The 23,840-nt window shown below is 48.7% G+C and overlaps 1 protein-coding gene and 1 pseudogene across 1 annotated transcript; both read right to left on the bottom strand.

Annotated features, from left to right (window-relative positions):
• Positions 1–1,502, bottom strand: part of LOC100588199 — a 59,882-nt pseudogene extending 58,380 nt beyond the window's left edge.
• Positions 1,469–23,608, bottom strand: LOC115835491. Its single transcript, XM_030814347.1, is given in 9 exon segments — positions 1,469–1,553; positions 5,211–5,762; positions 5,765–6,078; positions 7,242–7,297; positions 15,984–16,707; positions 16,709–17,047; positions 17,670–17,907; positions 19,697–19,768; positions 21,740–23,608. Coding segments are annotated over 6 exon segments (1,992 nt in total). The 5' UTR covers positions 17,008–17,047; positions 17,670–17,907; positions 19,697–19,768; positions 21,740–23,608; the 3' UTR covers positions 1,469–1,506.
• Between the last annotated feature and the right edge of the window lie 232 nt (positions 23,609–23,840).

The following is a 23,840-nucleotide window of genomic DNA, read 5'->3' as shown; positions in this document are numbered from 1 at the left end:
CTCATTTCCTATCTATAAAATATGAGTAAGTTTCTCCTATCTGTAAAATATGAAGAGCACCTATTTCACACAGCGGCTATGAAGGCTAAATGAGAGGATATATAAAGTATAAAGTACTTAGCATAGTATCGGTCATGCAAAAGTGTTCAATAGTTTATACTTGTTTTGAAGATAACTCAAACTGGAATCGATCACAAGACATGGAAAGTACAGTAACATTATTTCAAATGCTACAAACTCAGTTTTTTAAATAATCAAGATATGAGAAATCAACTAAATTTCTTTCCTCTAGGAAAAATTACTAATTAAATTAATATATAACTAAGACTGAAGGAGGGAGAGTAATCTATCTGGTTTCAACACTTGGCATCTACTTGCCTAACAATTCATTCCCTGTTTTGGAGAACCTGTGCCCAAGACAAAGTAACTGGTCCTCGGCTTTCGTGGAGATGGTAAATAGCTCTAATACAAGGCAGGAAGTAGTAAGTGTTCAGATAATCATCTGATATTTCCCTGCTCTGTCTGAGCATTTCATGTGTATACACACATCATTCTCATTGATTTTTCATAGCAATCATCCAAAAGGTATGTACTGTCTATCCATACTTTAGAGTTGAGCAAAGTGAAACCAAAAAAGGTGTGTTTGTCACCAAACTCAGTGTTCCTTCCACATCCTGCCGCTTCACATAAAAGAGATGTTAAGTCAAAAGAGAAGAATTAGTTTTGATTTGGTCAGAGCAGGATGGACCAAAGTCAGCTTCTTGAAGTTGAAATAATTTGAGTTGTGTTTTGTAGGAGAGAATGAATGTGAATATACAGATGCCACAGAAGGAAGGTAAGCAGAGAAAATAGCATAAACAGGCTGGAAAGGGGCATACACAGGGATCAGCAGGTGGTTCCAGGATGTGAAGAGCAGATGAACAGGGTAAAAAGTGGCTATTCATAGATGAGAAAGATAACCTTGGGTAAGAGAACATATGACCGTGGCTACGGACAGTGGCTCATGCCTGTAATCCCAGCACTTTGGCAGGCTGAGGTAGGAGGATCGCGTGAAATCAGGTGTTCCAAATCAGCATGGTCAACATAGTGAGACCCCATCTCTACTAAAAATCTAAAAAATTAGCCTGGTGTGGTGGCTCATGCCCATAGTCCAAGACACTTGGGAGGCTGAGGCAGGAGGATCACCGGAGCCTGGAAGATCAAGGCTTCAGTGAACTATGATTGTGCCACCACACTCTAGCCCAGGTGACAGAGCAAGACCCTGTCTCAAAACCAATAAACATGTGACTGAATCTACCACTAAGGCAGGAATGGAGGAGGAGAGCAGCTGAGATCGGCATGTTCATGCATTGCCTGGTATTAACTATAGTTACTTAAACAAAAATCCAGGCTCTAGCTATTTATACACACTTACACATTTAAATGGTCTTGCCTTTCGGTCTTCCTAATTTCTCTAATATTGCCAAATTTTCTTTTTCAATTCCTTCATCCTCCAACTTTTTCCCACTAATGGGCTCTGCTTTCATCTCGTAGTGATCTAACTCTTCTATATCCTGCAAAAAGAAGAAAAATGTTAGCTTATTCAACCTATTTTTCTTCAGCAGTTTCTTATGCCAAAAGTTAAATTATTCTTGACTCAATGGGGGACAAGAAACAGAATATATCTATACTACGGGGAGAGAGAAAAAGCCCCCATATTCCATTCAAGAGGCTTCCACCTTTTATATCCTAGATTTTATTTAAAAGCTAGACTCTGGGTAAAGCAGATTTAAAAGCTTTACAAAGTCATAACTGTTATGAAATAAGCCATCATTTATTTATTTACTTCTTTCATTTTTACTTCCTTTTTTAAAACAGAGTCTCACTCTGTCACCCAGGTGGGAGTATACAGGGATGATCTCTGCTCACTACAAACTCTGCCTCCCAGGTTCAAGTGATTCTCGTGCCTCAGTCTCCTGAGTAGCTGGGATTTCAGACATACATCACCATGCCCAGCTAATTTGTTTATATTTTTAGTAGAGACAGAGTTTCACCATGTTGGCCAGGCTGGTCTCAAACTTCTGATCTCAAGTGATCCACCCACATCGGTCTCCCGAAGTGCTGGGATTACTGGCATGAGCCACCACGCCTGGCCAAGCCATCTTTTAAATCTCCTCTTAAGAGGAACCTTTGAAACAGTTTAGCAGCAGGTGTCAAGAACCTTAACTGTTCGTAGTTTGTTCCAGAAACTCGACTTCTAGAATTGTATTCCACGAAACTAGTCAAAGATGTAAACACAAATTTAGGCATAAGGATACCTATCTCAACCTTGCAACCACAAAAACAAACACAAAATCTGCATGTACAAAAATAGCAAAACAGTTAATTCCATGAAATATTAACAGGCCACTGAAATACCAACACAGCATAATTTCTCCTGTATCAAAAAACTTTGAAATGAGAAATGGAATATACAAAGGAATAGAATTTCAATTATGCTGAAATATGCACAGGAAAAGACCAGAAGAACTTATATTAAAATGTTAATTTCAATTAATTTTAGTTGTTCTCTCTGGAGACATTTGGTGCTTTCCCCTAATTTCAGTTTATGGTTTTATGTAGTAAGCATCTATTGACATTAATAACTAAAAAATGAGTTAGAAAAAGAATTTGATTTCAGGTGCTCGGGAGGTGGAAATAGAAGGCTCGTCTGGGCCCAGGAATTTGAGGCTGCAGTAAACTATGATCATGCCACTGCACTCCAGCCTGCGTGACAGAGACCCTATCTCAAAAAATAATAACAATTTAAAAAGAATTTGAATAATGTTCCCCAGAACAACATCTTTATTTGCATCGTTCTGCTCCCTCCCTTCCCATACTATCTGTTCTTACACACATAACAAATATATGCAGATTTTTAAAAATCCTAACTTTTTTCAATTACCTTATTTTTCTACTTCAAATGCCAAAATCTCTAAAGGAGTAGTTTATATTCATCTCGATTTTTTTTTTCCAAGCTGGCTAATTCACTGATTTCTAGACCTGGTTACTGACTACCTTCACTCAAACTCTGCCCATGACTCCATACTTCAGGGAGCTCCCTTCTCCCTGTGTGCACCTTCACCTTTCAGCCCTGATATTCCATCCTACGCTTGTTTTCCTCACAATGCTCACAAATGCCTTTGGCCTGTATTTCCTCCTATACGTTCAACCTCAGTCATGTTCCCATCCACAAAACTTCTCCACTTAAGTATTAATCAGCACATCACAAACAGAATTCAACATATCTTTCTAAAGCAATATCCTGAGCACACTATTCCCTGCTTAAGGCCGTCCTATCAATAATCACACCAAATAGAAACACACACCTGTCTTGAATTCAAGACTTCTAACCATCTGCCTTTTCTGGCCAATCTTGCTTTCCATGACTTCAACACATCAACTTTCCTTCTCAAAAGAAAAGCATCCAATGCATCCGAACATACCATGTCCAAGGTTGTTCTGGGCCTGTTCCCACCTTATTTTAGGAGCCTAGAAATCTGCTTTTCACCTGTCCTGATCTGACATCTCCAAAGTTCAGTCTCTTACCTTTCTAGATTTCCCTCAAAGTTGTGGTCCCTTGTTTATTATCTTAGAGGAGAAAATGAAAGGGTTCATGATCTTTAGTACAATGGCTGCCTGACCCACGGAAAAGGTTTAATGTTTTCATGCAGTTTATTCCACCTCAGTTAAACTGCATAAAAACATTAAAACAAACTCTCATTCTAATTGGACAATTCTAAGAAGTATTTTACTCCCAGACTCATAAAACAAGCCCACAGCCAGGCACATTGGCACACGCCTGTAATCCCAGCACTTTGGGAGCCCGAGGTGGTGGATCACTTGAGGCCAGGAGTTCAAGACCAGCCTGGGGAACAGAGCGAGACTCAAAGTCTACAAAAAATAAAAAAAAAAAGCATTCGCTGGACGTGGGGCACCCGCCTGTAGTTCCAGCTACTCAGTATGATTGCTTGAACCCGGGAGTTCAAGGTTGCAGTGAGCCATGACCATGCTACTGCACTCCAGCCTGGGTGACAGTGAGACCCTGTCTCAAACAAACAAACAAAAAGAAGCCTACGACATTACTTCTTTAGTTCTGAGGCACTCGAAAGTATATTTTAGATTAATAATTTCCAAACCAAGAAAATGAAAGCCTAAATTAACTATAAGACCCCAAACAAAAAAATCTTCTTTTTTTTTCCCAGGCAATCATTTATTCAGCCATTATTCATCGAGCTTTGACTGCTACAAGGCACCGTGCATACTACCAGAAGGGGGTTCAAAGATGACTAAGACCAGGTCCTGTCCTCAGAAAAGAGAGCAGATGTGAGGGGAGAGAGATGACAGGAGACCCGGTGAAGGTCTCAGCTCACCCCAACGAGCACTTAATCTTTCTGAGCTTCAGTTTCCTCTTCTATCAAATGAAGACGCTGGACTAGACATGATCTCTGGGCACCAGGCCAGCTGGAAAACTAGATGGGCCTAAGCCTTCCCCTTCCTCTCTTACTCCCAGACTCCTAGAAAGCCAAGGGGCCGGGCGCCGCCTTCTAAGAGAAGACGAGTCCGCAAAGAGCGCTGGTGAGGGCCATGGACCTTCCCTGAAGTTTGCATGTGGCCCCAAAACACAGAGCAGCCTGGAGAAGACAAGACTAAGTTCAGAAAATTGAGTGGAAGGTTTGGCCTTCCACAGTTAGGAAAGCGGAGCTCAGAAGGATGGGGAATTTCCAGGAAATGGGAAACCCCTGGAGTGTGTGCAGAGAGGCGTGACAGACAGAAGGGTGACAGCATCCGGTGGTGTGAAGGAATCTGGCGGGGGTCAGGTTGGAGGGAGGGGGGTGAGGGATGTCACGGCGAGAGCTGAAAGGCTGAGGCCTGGGCTCAGGCTCCTCCCACGGGCCGGCCACACGCCCCATTCCATCAGCCCTGCCGCCGCCACAAGTTCATTTTCATAGAGTCGCTCGACCTTAACGTCGCTTTGCATGTTTTTTCTAAGTTCCACAAGTGGCTTTGGGGTAAACAGGCGCAGCTCACCCTCCTTCCCGCCCGCTCCCCAGCCCCGAGCTTGAGGTTAAACAGGGCCACGGAGTCGGCCAGGAAGGGATCCCAGCAGCCCGGGGTGGGCGGCGCGCAGCGAGGTCTAGGGGGGTCTGGGGGGTCGCGGCGGGGAGCGGGGTTCTGAGGGGGGCGCCCACCTGCGGAGAAGCCATCCTGTCGGTCAGAGCTGTGCCGTCTGCCGTCGCTGTCTCTCTCCGGCGAGCTGTGGCCGGGCGAGTCCCGCTCGAGCACCGGCAGGAACCTCTGGTGCCTCCACGGTGGGAGGTACTCGCGCCTGGGGGTCTCCTCCGCGGCGAGGGGGGTGGTCTCCTCCGCGGCGAGGGGCGAGCCCGGGCGGTCCTTGGCCTCCGGCTGCTCCAGGTCGCGGGTCCCCCGCTGCGGCCGCCGCCCCCCGGGGATCAGGTGCATCCAACGGTGGGGGCTGCACGTCCGCCCCGGCCTCTCCGCCTCCTCGCGGGTCCCGAACCGGCAAGGGGCCACCAGCCAGCAGCCGAGAATGAACTTCTCGTTGAAATCCACCATCTCCAAGTCGTGGTCGCTGCCGTCGCCCCCCTCGTCCGTACCAGGAGCCGCGTGAGGGTCCCCGAGGGGCGCGTCGTCCTCCCGGGCTCGGAACTGCAGCTGGGGCTGCAGGAGCTGCTGGTGGACGGCGTCGGCCCAGCTCCTTCCCCCGCCCGCTTCTCCGGCCACCCCGGCCCGGCGGGCAGGTCCGCGCCGGGAGACTCAGCCTCGGGGTGGGGGCGCCCGGGGTCCCCGGAGTCTCCGCCGCCGCCCCCGGCCAGCACGGCCTGCAGGAGGGAGGCTTTGAGTCGCTCCTCCGCCAGCACCTGTTGCAGCTGCTCCAGGTTGAGTCTGCAGCGCTCCAGCTCCTGCTCCGCGTCCCGCGCCGACTCCTGCCTCGGGACTGGCGCCTCCGCCCCGGGGAACTCGGCCCGCCAGCGCCGCTGGAAGGCGCGAGGGTCCCCCATACCCCGAGCTCCGTCCGCGCCGACCCTTCCCCGCGGCCTGGAAGAGACCAGAGGAAAAATCAAGTTTCCCCTTCCGCCCTCACGCCTTTTCCCCTTCTTCTCCTGCTGGGTTTCGCCTGAGGTCAGCGGCTCCTCGCGGCGGGGCGCGCGCCTGGGGGATGAGAACCCGCCCCGGGTATCCCACAGCCAGCTCGGGCCGCGGAGCCGCCGGGGGAGGGCGGGAGCTACGGGGCCTGGACTCAAGCCTTCCCCGCCGCGCACTGCCGGCCCCGGGACCCCACCCGCCCCGCTCCCCTGTCGGCCTCGCTCCCTGCACCTGAGCGCGGGGCCCTGGACACCCTCCTGCCGGGCCGGGGGAAGACGTGGGGGCTGAAGGCGGCGTGGCTGGTGTAACTGCGGACCCGCAGGGTCGCCCTATGCGGGGATTGATTGATTGATTTATTGATTTTCCTTTTTTGAGGCCAGGTCTCGCTCTCGCCCAGGCTGGAGCACAGTGGCGCCATCATGCCTTACACTAACTTGATGATCACGGAGCAGTTTAATCCAAATCTGGGGGTAACGCTTTGGGGTTTTGTTGGCCCCTGTGAGCTTCTCCCTTCTTCTCACTGAAGCTTTTCCAGGGAAAAACACTCAAGGATGACAGCGCCAAACGGCTCTGCTGGAGGTGCCCGAGACCTCAAAGCTGGACTCCCGGGGTACTGAGTCCAACCGTGGCTGCAGGGGCCGCGGCCTGGCGGAGGGTCCGCGTGGGTGTCTAGGAGGACCCCCCACACTCCATCATCTCCTCTTTGCGGCCTCAGACACTTCCCCTGGGGAGGACAAGAAACGGTAGCTGGGCCGGGCGCAGTGGCTCACGCCTGTAATCCCAGCACTTGAGGAGGCCAAGGCGGACGGATCATCTGAGGTCGGGAGTTCAAGACCAGCCTGACGAACATGGAGAAACCCCGTCTCTACTAAAAATACAAAATTAGCTGGGCGTGGTGGCACATGCCTGTGATCCCAGCCACTAGGGAGGCTGAGGCAGGAGAATCGCTTGAACCTAGGAGGCGGAGGTTGCGGTGAGCCGAGATCACGCCATTGCACTCCGGACTGGGCAACAAGAGAGAAACTGTCTCAAAAAAAAAAAAAAAAAAAAAAAAGAAACGGGAGCTGGAGAGGGGGCCTGGAGACGGGAGTCCCACGTGGCCCTGCCCTCCGTACCTGGCTGAGCAACGCTTTCCAGTTCTTTTCCAGGGTTGTGGATGAGGCCCCACTGCCTGCGAAGAGAGGCCCTGATAAACCATCTTGTGCTTTCTTAAAGAGGGGACACCTTATCAATGATTCACCTTTCCTTCATTTTAAGCATAAAGAAATTGATCTAATGGCCGGGCGCGGTGGCTCACGCCTGTAATCCCAGCACTTTGGGAGGCCGAGGCGGGTGGATCACCTGAGGTCAGGAGTTCGAGACCAGCCTGGCCAACATGGGGAAACCCTGTCTCTACAAAAATACAAAAATTAGCCGGGCGTGGTGGTGGACGCCTGTAATCCCAGCTACTCCAGAGGCTGAGGCAACAGAATTGCTTGAACCTGGGAGGCGGAGGTTGCAGTGAGCCAAGATCACACCATTGCACTCCAGCCTGGGCGACATGAGTGAGACTCTGTCTCAAAAAAAAAAAAGAAAGAAAGAAAGAAAAAGAAGAAATTGATCTAAGAGGCTGACTTGGCAGCTGGAAATTCTTCCTCCCCACAGCGCCTTTTGGGGACTGGAGCTAAACTCAGCCACCTTTTCCCTAGCCCCTGCCACCCACCCGCCTCTCACCTGAACCATGGGCACAGGCCGTCCTGCTCCCACTTTTCCAGCCCCTTAATTCATCCCTCAAGGCCACAAGGAAGCAAGGAAGACGTTTCTTAACCACAAATGTGCCATGTGTTTGCACCAAGCCCTGTCTTGGCTCCCGTCATCTACAGGGTGGAGTCCAAACTCCCTGGCATGACACAGGAAGTCCTCCCACATCTGGTCTCTGCCCACCTCTCTGCCTTCTTCCTATAATTTAGCCTTGCCAGCTCAAAGCTGGCCCCAAAGACCTCACACCCTTTTCCTTGGAACTTCTCATTTCTCCCTACATGCTTGCAAAAGACCCCGCAGAAAAAATCTTGGAAAACAATCAAGACCATAACATTCACATACCTTCTATTTGGTCAATGCAGAGACACAGATCTTTGTTCCGAAATTCGCATTTAAATGCAAAGCTTCAGAGCCTGAAAACATCTAAGATTATACCCAGGACTGACAACTGGCCTAGGCTCAATGTCTTTGGAATTTGCTCTACTAAATTTGCTACCATTTGAATGTGTTCCCTCCAAAATTCAGGTGTTTCTAATGTGAATATGATGGAAAAAGTGAAAACTTTATACATCTTTACAGCAGCCTAGAAGTACGGATGAAAAAATCCTTTTTTTTTTTTTTAAGAATCTACAGTTACTAAAACTAACTGAAAAAGTGGGAAATCTGGAGACCAACACATAGAAGAAGAAAAACGGCAGTCAAAGACTCACTCTCCAAATTGGATATTTATTTAAACCAGGGTTTCTCAGCCTCAGTGATATGTATATACTGGGCCAGACAATTTGTGGAGGGTTCTCCTGTGTGTTGTAGGACATTTAGTAACATCCCCTCTACCTAAGAAATGCCAGTAGCACCTCCCATCATGACCAGTTGTGACAACCAAAAATGTCTCCAGATTATTTCCAAACATCCCATGGGGGGCAAAAATCTCCTTCAGTTGAAAATTACTCTGTAAACTAGAGCTGCATCCTAGATCGTAGAAAAAGATGTAAGCTTCCCAAGTCAGCCCTGCATACCACTGGTACGGAAATGAAATAAGAGCCTAGAAGGAAACAAACAAAACTATAATCTTATTTAATATAAAAGTAAAAATGCAAAAATAAAATACTACCATATCCATTCTAACAGTGTTTATTATAGGAATACAAGGATGATTCAAAATTAGGAAAATTTCATCAGGTAATTCACAAATTATATTTCTACATAGAATTGAAGGCACAATCATGAAAAACAAATTAGCTCTATATGCATTAAGTCCATGATCTATTCAGTGCAAAACACACGTTGCAGATGTCTTACAGAAGGAAAACTGAACACTGAACACATATGTCTCCCATCTGCTCTTTTTCCTGAGGCTCCATGGGAATTACAGTGAAGAATAAACATTGTATAAACACACACAATTACAAAAAAAAAGGAATGGGGGTTACCAAGAGAAGAGAATTCACCTCCAATAGACAATGACAGTAAATGAGAAATGGTTAATTAATGAAGCAAAGCAAACAAAGGTGGAGGTTAGGGGGATACTGAGGACAAGGAGGCTAATTTGTCCCACAGTACCCTGGAGAGGCACTAGACTCAGACACCAGGTACCCTGGAGAGTGTAGGCAAGACTGAAAACAGATTAACCAAAAGCCTGCATACAGAACACACTTTCCAGGCCCTGAAACACATTGTTCTCCCGCATCTCCTTAAGCAGAACCCCAGCAAACATGTATCTACCTCAGGCAAGAGAACGTAGATTTCACCTCCAGAGGAATGGAGTAGTTCCTGCCGTCATTTATGACTGCACAAGGAGAAAGGAGAGAGGGGTGGGGATAACAATTGGGAATCAGCATAAATTCCCCCTAAAAACTCTTTCCCCTAAAAGCTATCAGCTGAAAAGTCTTGGCCACAAAGAACTCCCTTTTTTTTTTTTTTTTTTTTGATACAGTGTCTCACTCTTTCGCCCAGGCTGGAATGCAGTGGCATGATCATAGCTCACTGCAGCCTCAACCTCCTGGGCTCAAGCAATCCTCCCACCTCAGCCTTCTGAGGAGCTGGGACTACAGGCAGGCACCACCACATCCGGCTAATTTTTTATTTTTTCTAGAGATGGGGGCCTCACTATGTTGCCCAGGCTAGCCTTGAGCTCCTGGGCTCAAGTGACCCTCCCACCTCGGCCTCCCAAAGCGCTGAGATTATAGATGTGAGCTACCACACCCAGCCTCCCAATCAGTCTTTTAGTCCTTCTCTCAAACATGAATGAACGAAAGGGGGAATTTTAAAAAAGACGACAAATGATGAGCAACATAGAATAGATATTTGGGGAAAGGCTTTTGAAAGAAAAATAAGACCAAAATAAACTAAGAAAAAAATTATTAAAGAAAAAAGACATGCTAGGGGGAGGACAAAAGAATATCAAAATAGCTCCTTAAAGACACTTGTGAATATATTACATCTATAAAACAAAAAATAGAATATGAATAAGGAATAATCAGAGAAGAAAAAGTTCTCAGAGCTCAGGCTTCATCTTTGGAGTTGGTCCCCAATGAGCCACAACTCCTGTCATTCATGTCCTCAGAAGGGCCCATTCCACAGTGAATCTAGGTTGGCTCCGAGACTTACTTTAACCTGAAGAATGTGGCAGAAATGAAACTGGACCTGTTCTAGGTCTTAGCCTTAAGAATACCTGACAGCTTGCACTTTTGTGCTTCTGGAAGCCAAAAAGAACTGACTATCCTCTTGGAGAAAGAGAAGCTACATGAAGAGGGCCAAGAGTATGAGATGCTATGTAGAAAGGCCACATGAAGAAACACCAAGGCAGCAGACTTGTGGGTGAAGAAGCCGTCTCAGACATTCCACTGCAGCTGAGCATCCAGACGACCAGTCTCTGACACTGTCTAACCGCACAGTGAGAGCTGCCAAATGAGACCAGCGGAAAAACTGTCCAGCTAGCCCATTAACCCATACAATAGTGAGAGATAGACAAATTTGCTGTCTTATGCCATTAAGTTTTGGGATAATTGGTTAAGCAACAATAAATAACCAAAACAAAACTTAAAGTTATGACTAGCCAAACAAAATTTCCCAAAAGCTTGTATACGTATGGTCACAGCAATAGAATTCACATTAATCAAAAGGTAGAAACAACTCAAATGTCCCTCAGTGGATGAATGGATAAATAAAACTTAATATAGCCCTTCAGCTGCAGTGAGCCGAGATCACGTCACTGCACTCCAGCCTGGGCGACAAGAGTGAAACTCCATCTCAAAAAATAAAAATATAGCCATTCGGTGGCATATCATTCAGCCACAAAAATGAACGAAGTACTGACACATGCTACAACAGGGATGAACCCTGAAAACATTATGCTGGTGAAATAAGCCAGACACTAAAGGGCACATATTGTCTGATCCCATCTTTATGGAATATCCGGAATAGGCAAATCCAAAGTGAGAGAAAACAGGTTTTTCATTGTGGGGGCTGGGGGGAGAGGGAAGAATGGGGAGTGACTGCTTAATAAGTACAGGGTCTCCTCTGGGGGCAGTGAAAACATTCTGGAACTAAATATCAGAGGTGGCTGCACAACATTGTACTAAATGCCACTGAATTGTACATTTTAAAATGGTAAACTTTATGTTACAAGTGTATTACTACAATTTAACAATAATGGGAGAAGCAAGAGTAAGGAGAGCCCTCTAAGGGTCTCAAACATACTGTCCTGTGAGAGTCCCTTCACCTAAGCTCTACAGAGGTCACCCGCCAGCTTGGACTGAGCTAACCCTCCAGTGACTGACACCCAGGCAAAGTGGGAAATGACCCAGGAAGGGGCTGGGTCAACCAGGCAGCAGAGGCAGCTGCCCATCAACCACTGACACCCCCTTCTCCTGGTCACCTGCCTCACACACCAGGTGCCACTCTGGGTCCATTTGTGGGGAAGGTGGGAGCTCTGCTGCTTACAGCCCCCAGAGCTGCAGAACTAGGGAGAATTCCATTTGGTTTTGTTCAATTCTCAAATGAGAAAATCTTCACCAATCCTTTCTAATACCATTGCTTAGGGGCCAGCATGGCTGGTTCTTCATGCTTGCTGCAAACACCTGCAATTTTTCCATCCTGCTAACTTAAAAGCAAGAAGCCCTGTGTGCATAGTTTAATGACAGCAACCTACTGGGGCTAAAAATCATTCACGTGGCTCTATCGGAGGCTCAAGCCTGCAGTTCTCTCAGGAGGCTTGACCTGTGACCTCTCCTGTATTCACCCAGTGGCCTCCACACTCGGCCTCGAGCCCTGCACACATTCTGAGAAAACTAGCTTGACATCTGAAAAATGAATGTAATGATGGTGCCCAAGCCAAAAGGAAATTAAATCACCAATAGTAAGTCAGTATTAGACTTCGATTTCCAGGGGGCATTTTCTACAGTATTTAATTTCCACTCATTTATACAGGCCAGATCTCTGTTCTCCTAATATGAGGAGTCCACAGTTCCGGTCAATAAGATTAGTCCTAATAAGAAAAAAACTGAGTTTAGTCTCGATAGAACTGCCTAAGGCTATAGACATTAAAACAAAGTCCTACAACTCATAATTTGAAAAACAAGTTTCATCAGATGATCTATAAAGAAGATACCAATGATCCAGTTAACTTCATTAAATCTACCTGTCTACTTTTAGGAATATACACAGTAGAATACCTGGGATATTTAAACTTGTGGAAAAGGCGAGAGAACAGCAGAAATGGCTGTTATTTGATGGTGGATTTAACGATATATGTTTATTTTAATGACACTCACAAGGCATGACCACAATCACTTTACTATAAGCCACAGCCTGTAGGATCTATGTTCCTTCCACTCCTGCCAAGGTGGGATCATGACCCATACAAGACCTAGGAGAGAAGGGGAGGCTGCCCGACTCCCACTCAGGATGTGGTTGTATTATTCACTCATGGCTCATTTTGGTCTTGAATGTCCTCCTGCAACCTCCCAGGGATATGCCGACCCACCGCCCCACGACCTCACACGCCAGGTCCACAGGCCTGAATGGGTGTAATCACAGCTCATCCCTACTGTGGCTACACCAAAATAGTTTTGATTGGCCCAAAATGTTTTTGCTTCTTTGTGGGTGATACAGTTTGGATATTTGTCCCCACCTCAATCTCATATTGAAATGCAATCCCCAATGCTGGTGGCGGGGACTGGTGGGAGGTAGGTGTCTGGATCATGGGGCAAATCTCTCATGAATGACTTGGGCCATCCTCTTGGTGATAGGTGAACTCTTGCTCTGAGTTCACAAGAGATCTGGTTGTTTAAAAGTGTGTAGCACTCCCCCTGCACAGCCCCCGATCAATCAATTAATCTCTCTCTCTCTCCCCCATTCTCACCATGTGAAGTGCTAGAACAGCCTAATACCGTGTGATTCTGGCTACATGGGTTCAGGCTGGCTCGACTTAGCTTTAGAGGGTCCAAACTGGCTCAAGCCCATTCATCATCCAAAAACCTTTTATTTCTTATTTCTTTTATTGCGGTAAGTGTACATAACGTAAAATTTACCATCTGAACCATTTTTAGGTGTAGAGTTCAGCGGCATTAAGTACATTCACACTGTTGGTGCGATCTTCACCACCATGCATCTCCAGAACTTTTCCATCTTCACAACTGAACCTCTGCACCCATTAAATGCCAGCTCCCCACTCCCTGCTCTCTCCAGCCCCTGGCAACCCCCATTCTACTTCCTGTCTCTGTGACTCTACTGTGGGTGCCTCAGAGAAATGGAACCACACAGTACTTGTCCTTTTGTGACTGGCTCTAGCAGGATGTCCTCGAGGTTCATCCACATTGTAGCCTGTGTCAGAATTTCCTTCCCTTTTCAGGGTGAATGAAATTCGATTGCATGTGAAATCCTTTTCTTTTGTACCGTGTTCGCTATGCCAGAGGCTCAGAAGAGCAAGAGGAGCCCTGACCCGCCACTGCTTTGTCTATGGAGTGGGTTTTGAGGGCTGGGGAACGGCTGGATGACCCCCCTCTCTTGAAGATGAACACAAATATTTCTAAAAGTGGCTAGCATGCTATTGTTCACATACCTGGGGCCCAATGAATGAATCAAGGGGGGGCAGACAGGCTCCAGAGGCAGAATCAGAGGCCACTTGCAAGCACATGAGCCGAAGGACAGAGGCTGATGAGACAAGATGGTAAATGAGTGATGCCGCCACACACAGCAACAGCCTCCACCCTGACATCGCACCCGAGCAGCTCTTGGGGAGCAATGTCTCCCCACCTTAAGTCCAGCTTAGGCTCCTGGACCTGCACAGCCTGACCGCACCCAGAGCAGACCCGGCGGGCCACCCGTGGGGCAGACTCAGAAGTGAGTCAGCACCCACTGTCTCCTAAAAGGCCCAGTGTCTCTTCAAGGCTGAGTGCGGTGGCTAACATCTGTAACCCCAGCACTTTGGGAGGCTGAGGTGGGTGGATCACCTGAGGTCAGGAGTTCAAGACCAGCCTGGCCAACATGGTGAGACCCTGTCACTACAAAAATACAAAAATTACCCAGGCATGATTGCAGGTGCCTGTAATCCCAGCTACTCCGGAGGTTGAGACAGGAGAACTGCTTGAGCCCGGGAGACAGACTGCAGTGAGCTGAGATCATGCCACTGCACTCCAGCCTGGGCAAGAGAGCAAAACTCCATCTAAAAAAAAAAAAAAAAAAAAAGGACCAGACAGAGGCCTGGACCACAGGTAGCTGTTGACACTGCAGTAGCGGAACATCTTCTATAAGCCTAGCCCAAACATCCTTCAGCTCCAAGTTTGGGCCTTGGCTTGGTCTTAGCTGGAGAGAGATCAACTTCTCTTCTGTGAAGGTTGACTGGGGAATTGGGGGCAGACATGGGTGTGACAGGTCCTGGAGGCCTCTATCAGCCCAGGGGGCTCCATTCCATTCCACATCTCCTTTCTGCATATGTCTGAGTTGTGTGTAGTTTTCCTGAGCTGCTCGTGGTATTATCTGACATAGGATTAGGAGTTATTCTTGGTCAGCCCCTATTACCATAGTCCCTTGGGGTAAAATTCCCGTGCCTGCCATCACCATGGGACTTCCTATGCATCCCACAGTCCCCTGTAAACACGGAATTGCTGTGAATGACAGGAACACCCCCAAAGTGAAGTCAACTGACACCTAACGTTCTTTAGAGAGAAGACAAGACATTAAAATACAAGTGCTGAAAATCCAGGATCAATATGATTTCCATTCCAAACCCAAGCTCTCAGTACACACACACACACACACACACACACACACACACACACACACACTCAAATTCATGAATTCTTCTCAGAAAAAAATAGTAGTTAAGGCTTTAAAAAATATGAAAGCAGTCCACATAATTGGCAAAATAGAAGTTCCTTCACCCAAGTTCAATAATCACATCTTTATATACTCACAGTGAGGCTTTTTTTGGAAGGCGGCTTTTCAAATGTGTTTATTAGAATGCACACTGACTTTGCTATCATTAAAATACAGTTATGCTGACATCCACTGCCCTCATTAGCATGCGTTTCTTCCCCGAGGTTTTGTCAAACCTTCAAAAAATCCTTTTCCAAATAGGTATTCACAGCTGATTGCCCATCAGGCCAAGGACAAGGCCCCCGGCTTTCAGAGACCCCTCCATTGTGAAATGCACTGTGGCACCGACCACAGGCACCAGGTCACCCAACACTGGCTGCAGCAGTGTGTGAGTACCAGCACCCCCACGTCTTTGCCACTGCCCTGCTGGTCTGAGTACACCCCTGAGGATTGAGGGGCTCTCCCACAGATACTGCCCCACCATGAGCAGACCCAGGGCAGTGGGCAAGAAATCCAACCTCTCTTCTAGGGTGGGAGGAGGGGTGTCTTCTACGAGACACAAGTTGCCACTCAGCCCTCAACTGGCTTTACTCCTGAGTCTGAGCAGTGAGCTTAAGAGTGGCCGGAGCATTCATGCAACATGTCTCCCAACTGGACCAATGAAGAGCTCAGCCACCATTAGAACTGTAAGGCACCCAGCACCCCCCACCACCTCGCTTCAGCATCTGCGAGGCCTGTACCCTGAGGTCCCTTGCTCTCGGGCCCCTCTGCTCCCTTCGCCGGGACAGCCAGAGTCTTACCTGCTCGTGGGGCCACTTCAGCCTCTCTTCTGGGGTCCTGGTCTTGGGCTTGAAGCCTCTCTGGGGGTCTCCGGGGTGCTTGGTCTCGGGAGGGAGGTTCAGCGACTTGGGCCTCGCCTCATGCCTGCTGGGGCTGCAGCTGGCCTTGATGGGTGGGCAGGCCTCTGCAGAGTCCGCAGGCCCTGGCTCTGGCCCATGCTCGGGGCTGGCCTCACTGGTGCTGGTGATGCTGGTCATCCTCAGGCTTATCTTGATCTCTGCCATGATCTGGTCGATGTCCTCCTCCTGGTCCTCCAGGCCCCCGTCCCCACACCTCAGGCAGTAGGCAGAAGCGCTGGTGTTCTCGTTAGCCTCTGCAGGGTAGTAGTCCTGGCAGCCCTCTTTGCTGGGACAGTCGTGACTGTCTTCTTCCTGGTCATGGGCCTCCAGGACGGAGGGCTCATCCTCCGGGATGGGCAGTTGGCTATCTAGGTAGTCCTGGCTGCCTTTAGCCCCGTGACCATGGGGGTGCAGGCCCGCCCAGGCTGTCCACTCCACTGCATCCTGGCACCCGTCAGTGTCCACAGGATGCACGCCGTGTGCCAGGTACTCCTCCCCATTGCAGTCCATGCCCTCCAGGTAGCTGTCGTCCTCAGGGCAGTGGCGGATGTAGTAGGGGATGCCCTCCTCCTCCTCCTCCTCCTCAGGGAGGCCCTCGTCGTAGTCCTCCTCCTCAGAGGTGTTTCATGTAGTCGGAACTGGAATCCCTATCGGGGCTGTGGTTTTGGCACTCCTGCTCCTTAGGCGTGGGGCTCTCTGGCCTCAGGGCGACCAGCTCCAGGCCCTCGGGCATATAGCCCTCCAAGGGCAGCTCCACGTCCTCGCTCTCGGACTCCTGGTGGTGGGGGACAGGACCCGGTCTTGCCCTGTGGTCCAACATGCTGCTCCCCGCGCTCTCACGCTTCTGGTGGGCCATGGTAGATGGTTCCGGTGGGCAATGGTAGACGCTTCCGGTGGGCCATGGTAGACTCTTCTCGTGGGGCATGGCGGGCACTCACGCAGCCATCGTTCCCCAGAGGCAGCCACTGTGGGGAGGAACATTGGCAAGGACAGAGTCAGAACCCCACAAAGCCTGGCCACGCGTGGGGCCACTCCACCGCCACAGCACCTCCCACCATGTTCTCCCACAGCAATGTGAAAAATGATAGCTGAAGATTTTCATTGCTGCAATCTTTTAAAAAACTGGAAACAACCTAAGTACCCATAAATAAGAGAATGATCAAATAAATGATGGCAGAGTTCATGTGCTGGAAGAGTTGACGGCGTTTTTAAAGAGGCAGGGCAACACGCACTACAGTGAGGGATCTTACAGGCCTATTTTTGAGGGAAAATGGCAAGTGAGCTACAGCAAGTGCACGTGTGTAGATCCCAGTTACAGGTCCGTCAAGATGTCTAGAGAATACACACACTACCCAGCCCATACACACACGCAGAGGCACACAGAAAGGGGAAACCCCCCAAAGGCTTGTCAGCCATGTCCTCTGGGGAGGGGAGGGGGGAGAGGTGGGAGCGGGGAGAGCGGTGGGAGGGGAGAGAGAGGTGGGAGCAGAGCGGGCCTGGACATTTTACTTTATTAAAGATGTATGTACTGGCTGAGTGTTTCACCAAAACGTGTTTAGTATTTACCAGCATTGTAATCAAACCCACCTGTGCACCTTTGAGGGTCTCCTAGCTGGGGAGATGTCGGCACTGACAGAAAACCACCTGTGGGGAAGGGCAGACAGCGAGGTGAGGAAGCGGGACTTCCCGAGTGGGCCGCTGCTCTGGGCATCAGGAGAGGTGGCAAACAAGCTGGTCTCCTCCAGGAAGGCAGCCACTGGAGCAGAGGAGCCAGCCTCCCACAAAATCAGGATGTAAGTACACCACAGGGCACAGCCAGAGACACCTGAAACACAGGAGGCGGTGCTGACCCAAGGGAGGGCAGGACCAGGGGATGTGCCGGCCAGGACAGCCAGGGGTGCACAGGCGGACAGTATTAATTTGGGGAAAACTAAATCATTCAGTTTCATTCAATGAGTAGTTTGCATGCAAATGTGTGTGGCAGGGGTGTGTGGTGTGTTCATGAGATACAGTGTGTGTGGTGTGTATGTGGTAAATGTGTAGTATGGTGTGGGTGTGTGGTGTTTGTGTGTGTATGGTGGCGGGGCGTCCTGGAGGGTGTGGTGTGTGGAGTGTACTGTATATGGTGTGTAGTATGTGGTGTGGTGTGGTGTGACGTGAATGTGATATGTGCGTGTGGTGTGTGTGGAGTGTAATGTAGTGTGGAAGGATTGAGTGTGTATGTATGTTTTGTGGGCATGGTGTAGTGTTTGTGGTGTGTGGTGTGTTTGCAGTGTGTGTAATGTGTGTGGTTGGTGTGTGGTGTGTATGGGGTATGTGTGTGGTGTGTATTGAGGTGGGCATGGTATGTGTGTGGTGCATGTACGAATGCACACACATGCACACATGTGCACTGCAGGTGACAGGCAGACCAGCAGCATGGGACATGCAGTGATAATCAGCTCAGCCAAGGCAGGGCTCGGGGCGGGAGTGGCCAGGCCCCTGGCAGCTCAGGACCCTGGATGAGAGTCCAGGAGGAAAGAACAAGCTGTGTCCCCATCTCCACCCAAGTTCATCACTAACATGAACCTACAATCTGCACTGAAACTGTTCCACTTCTGATTAGAATCAGAAACACTTTCAGAGGGGCTCAGCACAGCCAAGTGGCGACTGTCCTACAAGGACACGGTGTAGGGGTGGGCGAAGGAATCATGGCAGCAGCTACCTTTTGTTTTTTAAAATGTCAAACATTTCTGAATGGCTTAAGCAACATCTATTTAATTTAAAAGCTCTACTGAGATGAATAAAGAAAAAGAATACGTGCTCAGCTCCAGAGACACGTAAAGGGACAAAGATTGAGGGACAGAAGGAAGTGCATCAATTCCTTCCACGACCCCTGAAGAGCAGCGGTGGATCTGAGCATCCTATCTCCATGAAGCAGGCCAGCAGGCAAGCCAGCTGCCACCTCGTCCTGTGCAAACCACAGGCACCATCCCCAAAAGTAGGCAAATAACTATCTTATTTGTTCAGGGGAAGCAAAATGGTCCAGGGTTGGTAGCTGTGTTTTCTTCCCAACAAGACCTAACTGCTATCATCTTTCTCTGGGACCCAAACTCCCTGAATAGAGTGAAAGGTGGCCAGCAGAACCCAAACTGTTCTGCCACAGGCTCCTCCCCGCAGAGCACAGCTGAGTGCAACAGAGTCCCCAAATCCAAGATGCAGAATCCACGAAGAGAAAACCTTCTGCTCTAGAAGGTACTTACAGGAAGTCAAAATTAAAATCACATCTTCTTATGGTTCTTTTTTTCTAACATAATCAATTATTTCTTACTGCAAAACCCAGAAGATGTTTACCATTTATAACCAGAAATAGTTTCTCAGAAAATAACCGTAAAATGTAAATTATTCAGTGACCCCTTTCTGGAAAAGAATAACACCGTATGAAATTGAGGTACTGCACCAAAAATCAAGACGATGGGCCCTGAAACTCTATATACTTGAATTTTAAAATAACTTCATATCAAGCCCAATTAATAGAAACTATGTCAAGCAGACACAATATCAGAACTGATACGAAAATAAAATTTCAAACTGACACAGCTGTATCAAAAAAAAAATGAAAAGAGAAAACTCACTTCATTGCCTTTTAGGATTTCCAAAGATGATGTTAAACCCAGCCATGGTTCTGATCTCCAGGAAAGCAATTGCTGTGGTACAAAAGGACAAGGGTTAAAAGAGAACAGTGGGAGCTCTCTTTCCCAACTAACTCATGTGGTGTGACACAGAGGCTTTCAGCACAGGCCAGGGTGCTCGGGACTGAAAATTCCTTCACCAACCCCCTCCACAGGTAGGAAATACTCAGATCTTTATTCCTCTGACATGAGACCTTGAGGGTTGCTGAAAAGTGCTAGTCCCATCTGACTGGGGCAGCATTTTCATTTATTGCACACCATTAAGTTTTTTTTTGTTTTTGTGGTTTTATTTATTTATTTATTTATTTATTTTGAGATGGAGTCTCGCTCTGTCAGCCAGCCTGGAGTGCAGTGGCACAATCTTTGCTCACTGCAACCTCTGCCTCCCAGGTTCAAGCAATTCTCCTGCCTCAGCCTCTTGAGTCGCTGGGATTACAGGCGCGTGCCACCACGCCCGGCTAATTTTTGTATTTTTTTAGTAGAGACAGAGTTTCACCATGTTGGCCAGGCTAGTCTTGAACTCCTGACCTCAAGTGACCCACCCACCCCAGCCTCCCAAAGTGCTGGGATTACAGGCATGAGCCACTATGCCCAGCCACTGTTAAGATTTTGGCAGGGCCGGGCGCGGTGGCTCACGCTTGCAATCCCAGCACTTTGGGAGGCCGAGGCGGGCAGATCACGAGGTCAACAGATCGAGACCATGGTGAAACCCCGCCTCTACTAAAAATACAAAAAAAATTAGCCGGGCATGGTGGCGGGCGCCTGTAGTCCCAGCTCCTCGGAGAGGCTGAGGCAGGAGAATGGCGGGAACCCGGGAGGTGGAGCTTGCAGTGAGCCGACATTGCGCCACTGCACTCCAGCCTGGGCGACAGAGCGAGACTCCGTCTCACAAAAAAAAAAGATTTTGGCAGGAATCATTGTGCTAGACACCATTATCCCACCAATCACTGAGCACTTTTCATTTCCTGCCCCTGGTGCTGTTGGATACCTTACGGCAAGCTGCCGTCCCTGCCCACCCACCTGAGGACAGAAACCTTCCAACTCTGCCTTGCCAGAACTGACCAGTGTGTCTGACAGATGGTGAGTCCTTTGCTGTACATGGCCCTCAAAAAAATGAGACAATTCTTTCACTCAGACCAAAGTAAGCAAATGCTGAAAGACCTTATAATGAAACATCACATTCCCCAATCTGGACTTCCCCACTCCGCTGGCCATCCTTGTTGTTTCTGATTTTAATTCTACTGGTGATTATTTTCCACCTCTCTAAATAATTTTTGAACTCTCTTTCTGGGTATATCAACTTTGGATACTATTTATTGGCATCCCATTATGAGAGGTGAGCTTTGCAGACCACAACCTCCCAGGCTCTGATGCAAGTGACCAGAGGATTGCACCAGCTACTGCAGTCACGCAGAGGGGCTTTCCATTCTTAGCAAGAGCACTGGGATAAAAGAGATCCTTCCAAGAGCTCCCACCTAACTCTGGGAACACAGAAGCATCCTTTAAAAGCCCTGTGGTCACACAGCCTTCAGGATGGATACAGGCTCTTTTCTTAACTTTATAAAGCCCCGGATAGGCTGGTACTAACATGGCATGTTGCTGCTGCACTTTGAGGGCAGGAAGTGGCTCTGCTCCAGTTTGCATCCTCTGTGCCCAGCACCAGGCCTGTCTGCTCAATACAGGATAAGTAGGTAGCTTCGGCCTGTCCACCCAACCCTTGCAGAGGGTGGAGCTGCAGAGAGCATGAGTGACCAAGATGAAGCCCTCATCAGATTCTTTGACTCATTCTACTATGTGAGATATTCTCGATGTCTGAGGGATAAATGGCAAACAAAGTGTGGCCTATCCATACAATGGGGACAGTAGTCAGCCCTAAGAAGGAAGGAAGTTCTGACGCATGCTATAACACAGGTGGGCCTTGAGGATGTCACGCGAAGTGAAAGAAACCAGTTGGAAAAAGACAAATGATTGTATGATTTCACTCACATGTGGCACCTGGAGTCGTCAAATTCAGAGACAGAAAGTAGAATGGTGGCTGCCAGGGGCTGGGGGAGGCAGAAAGGGGAGTTAGTGGACACAGAGTTTCAGATTGCAAGATGAAGAAAGTTCTGGAGATGGATGGTGGTGATGGTTGCACAACACTGTGAGTGTATTTAATGCCACAGAATCATACACTTAGAAGTATTTCAGATGGTAAATTTCATGTTATGTGTATTTACCACAATTTTTAAAAATTAAAAAAATTAAGATATCCTTGATGTCAGATGCCAGGAGAGCGGTGTCAGGCATCTCACCAGCCGATTCTCCCAGAATTTTTCCTCCATCGGGTAACCACGAGCCTTGGGTGTCCCAAAGAGAAGCCTCAGTGTAAAATCAACAATCTCAGTGGAGTGGCTCCAGGGAGTGACAGGGGCGTGACTTACTACTGGAGGACAAGGCAGGAGGCAGGGAAGATGGCCCACACCTGCTTTGAACTGTAAGGAGCACGCAGAACCTCTTATCCAGACCCGGAGGGCTGCCCTGTTGACAGCACAAGCAGCTCAGGACCAGCGGCACAGGAAAACCCCAGGGTCCAGCCAGGTCACGGGCACAGGCCTGCACTCATGGGGCACTGCAGGGAGGATGGAGGTGTCACTGCAAATGCGTAAGAGGATATTTTCACCAATAGTAAAATTTTTTAAACAGATTTTAGAAACGAAAGGGTTCCCCCTGCATATGTCAAGAACCTGAGTTTCTTTCTGAAACTTGGGTGGGCCCCTTTAGAGTTGCTTCAAATAGAAAACACACCATCAGCGGCCACTCCCCTGGGGAAAGGCAGACTTTATGGCTGAAAGCCTCACCCGAGCGCTCCCGGTTTTCAGCATCACACGGAGTGGCTCAGGTGCCCATTCATTTTATGAGTCAGCCGGGGGAGAGTCCCCACAGATTCGGAGTCATATCTCTGATGGGACACAAGCTCTACCCTTCCCAAGCATTGATGATCCTGCGGTTGATCAATCCTGAGCATTGATGTCTGCGAAAACAAATCACTTAGGTGCAGAGACACCGCAATGACCATCCCGCCGGGGGTTCCCGCCTGATTCCTTCCACATCCTGGTCAACATCCCCGGCCAACAGGGGAGCCCACGGACAGCTGCTCTGCCTGGCTCCTGCTGAAAGCCAACAGCACAACTACTCTGCCCTCAATACAAAAGCCACATGGGCCCTTGAGGTCGGACTGGGGCACCCCCTTTGCCCCCACTTCCTTGGGCTGTGGCCGGCCTGTCTGACATTTGTCCTGGGAGATGAGCCAGGGTACTCCCAGGCCACCACGGGGGCAGAGACGTGAAGCAGGCTTCAGCTACTAATTTTCCATTAAACGAGAGGAAAATCGGCTATTGTGAGAAGAGTCACGAGAAGGTACCTAAAAGTTGTCACAGTCCACTCATTCGAAATAAAACCCATCCCATTAGGAACACCGTCATTGCAGCCTGTCTCCAGCACTCTGCTCTGTATAAAAGACCGACTGTGGCAAGATAAGGGTTTAAAATTGAAAATCAAAGAGCCATTCCTCAGTGATACCCAGGAAATGAGGCACACGGGCAGATATTAAACCCACCCACACCAAGAATCCTAAAAGTTACCGTACAGATTGCTCGCTTTCAAGCAATACACAATGATACAAGTAAGTCCTCAATAAGACTGCATGGGTTGAGGCACTGGACTTCCAATAATGCCATCTCTCAGCTCAGGGGTCCACGACAAAGCTAACCCCACTGAGATGAAAAGCCACTTACCCCTTTTTCATCACTTGCAATACAAATTTCAGAACCCATCCCAAACTGGAAGGAAGGATACAACTGAAACTGAACTCATGCCCAGCTAACCTGGGAAGGACACCCTCCTCAGATAATGGAGACCCACCAATTCCCGGGTGTCAGACATCACACACCCTCTTCTCCCACCCACGGCTGCGGACCCTCAGGAAAGGCAGGTGTCCCTGAGAAACACCCAGCAACATGCAGAACCACAGGGAAAGGGGAGGCAAGGTTCCAGACAAATGCACCCAGTAGACAGTTAAAGATTTCTGAGCTGGAGAGAGCTTAGG

The sequence above is a fragment of the Nomascus leucogenys genome, chromosome 6 (assembly GCF_006542625.1).
Source record: "Nomascus leucogenys isolate Asia chromosome 6, Asia_NLE_v1, whole genome shotgun sequence".
Lineage (NCBI taxonomy): Eukaryota > Metazoa > Chordata > Mammalia > Primates > Hylobatidae > Nomascus > Nomascus leucogenys.
Note: the sequence above shows the minus strand (reverse complement) of the source record. Positions and strands in the feature narration are given on the sequence as shown.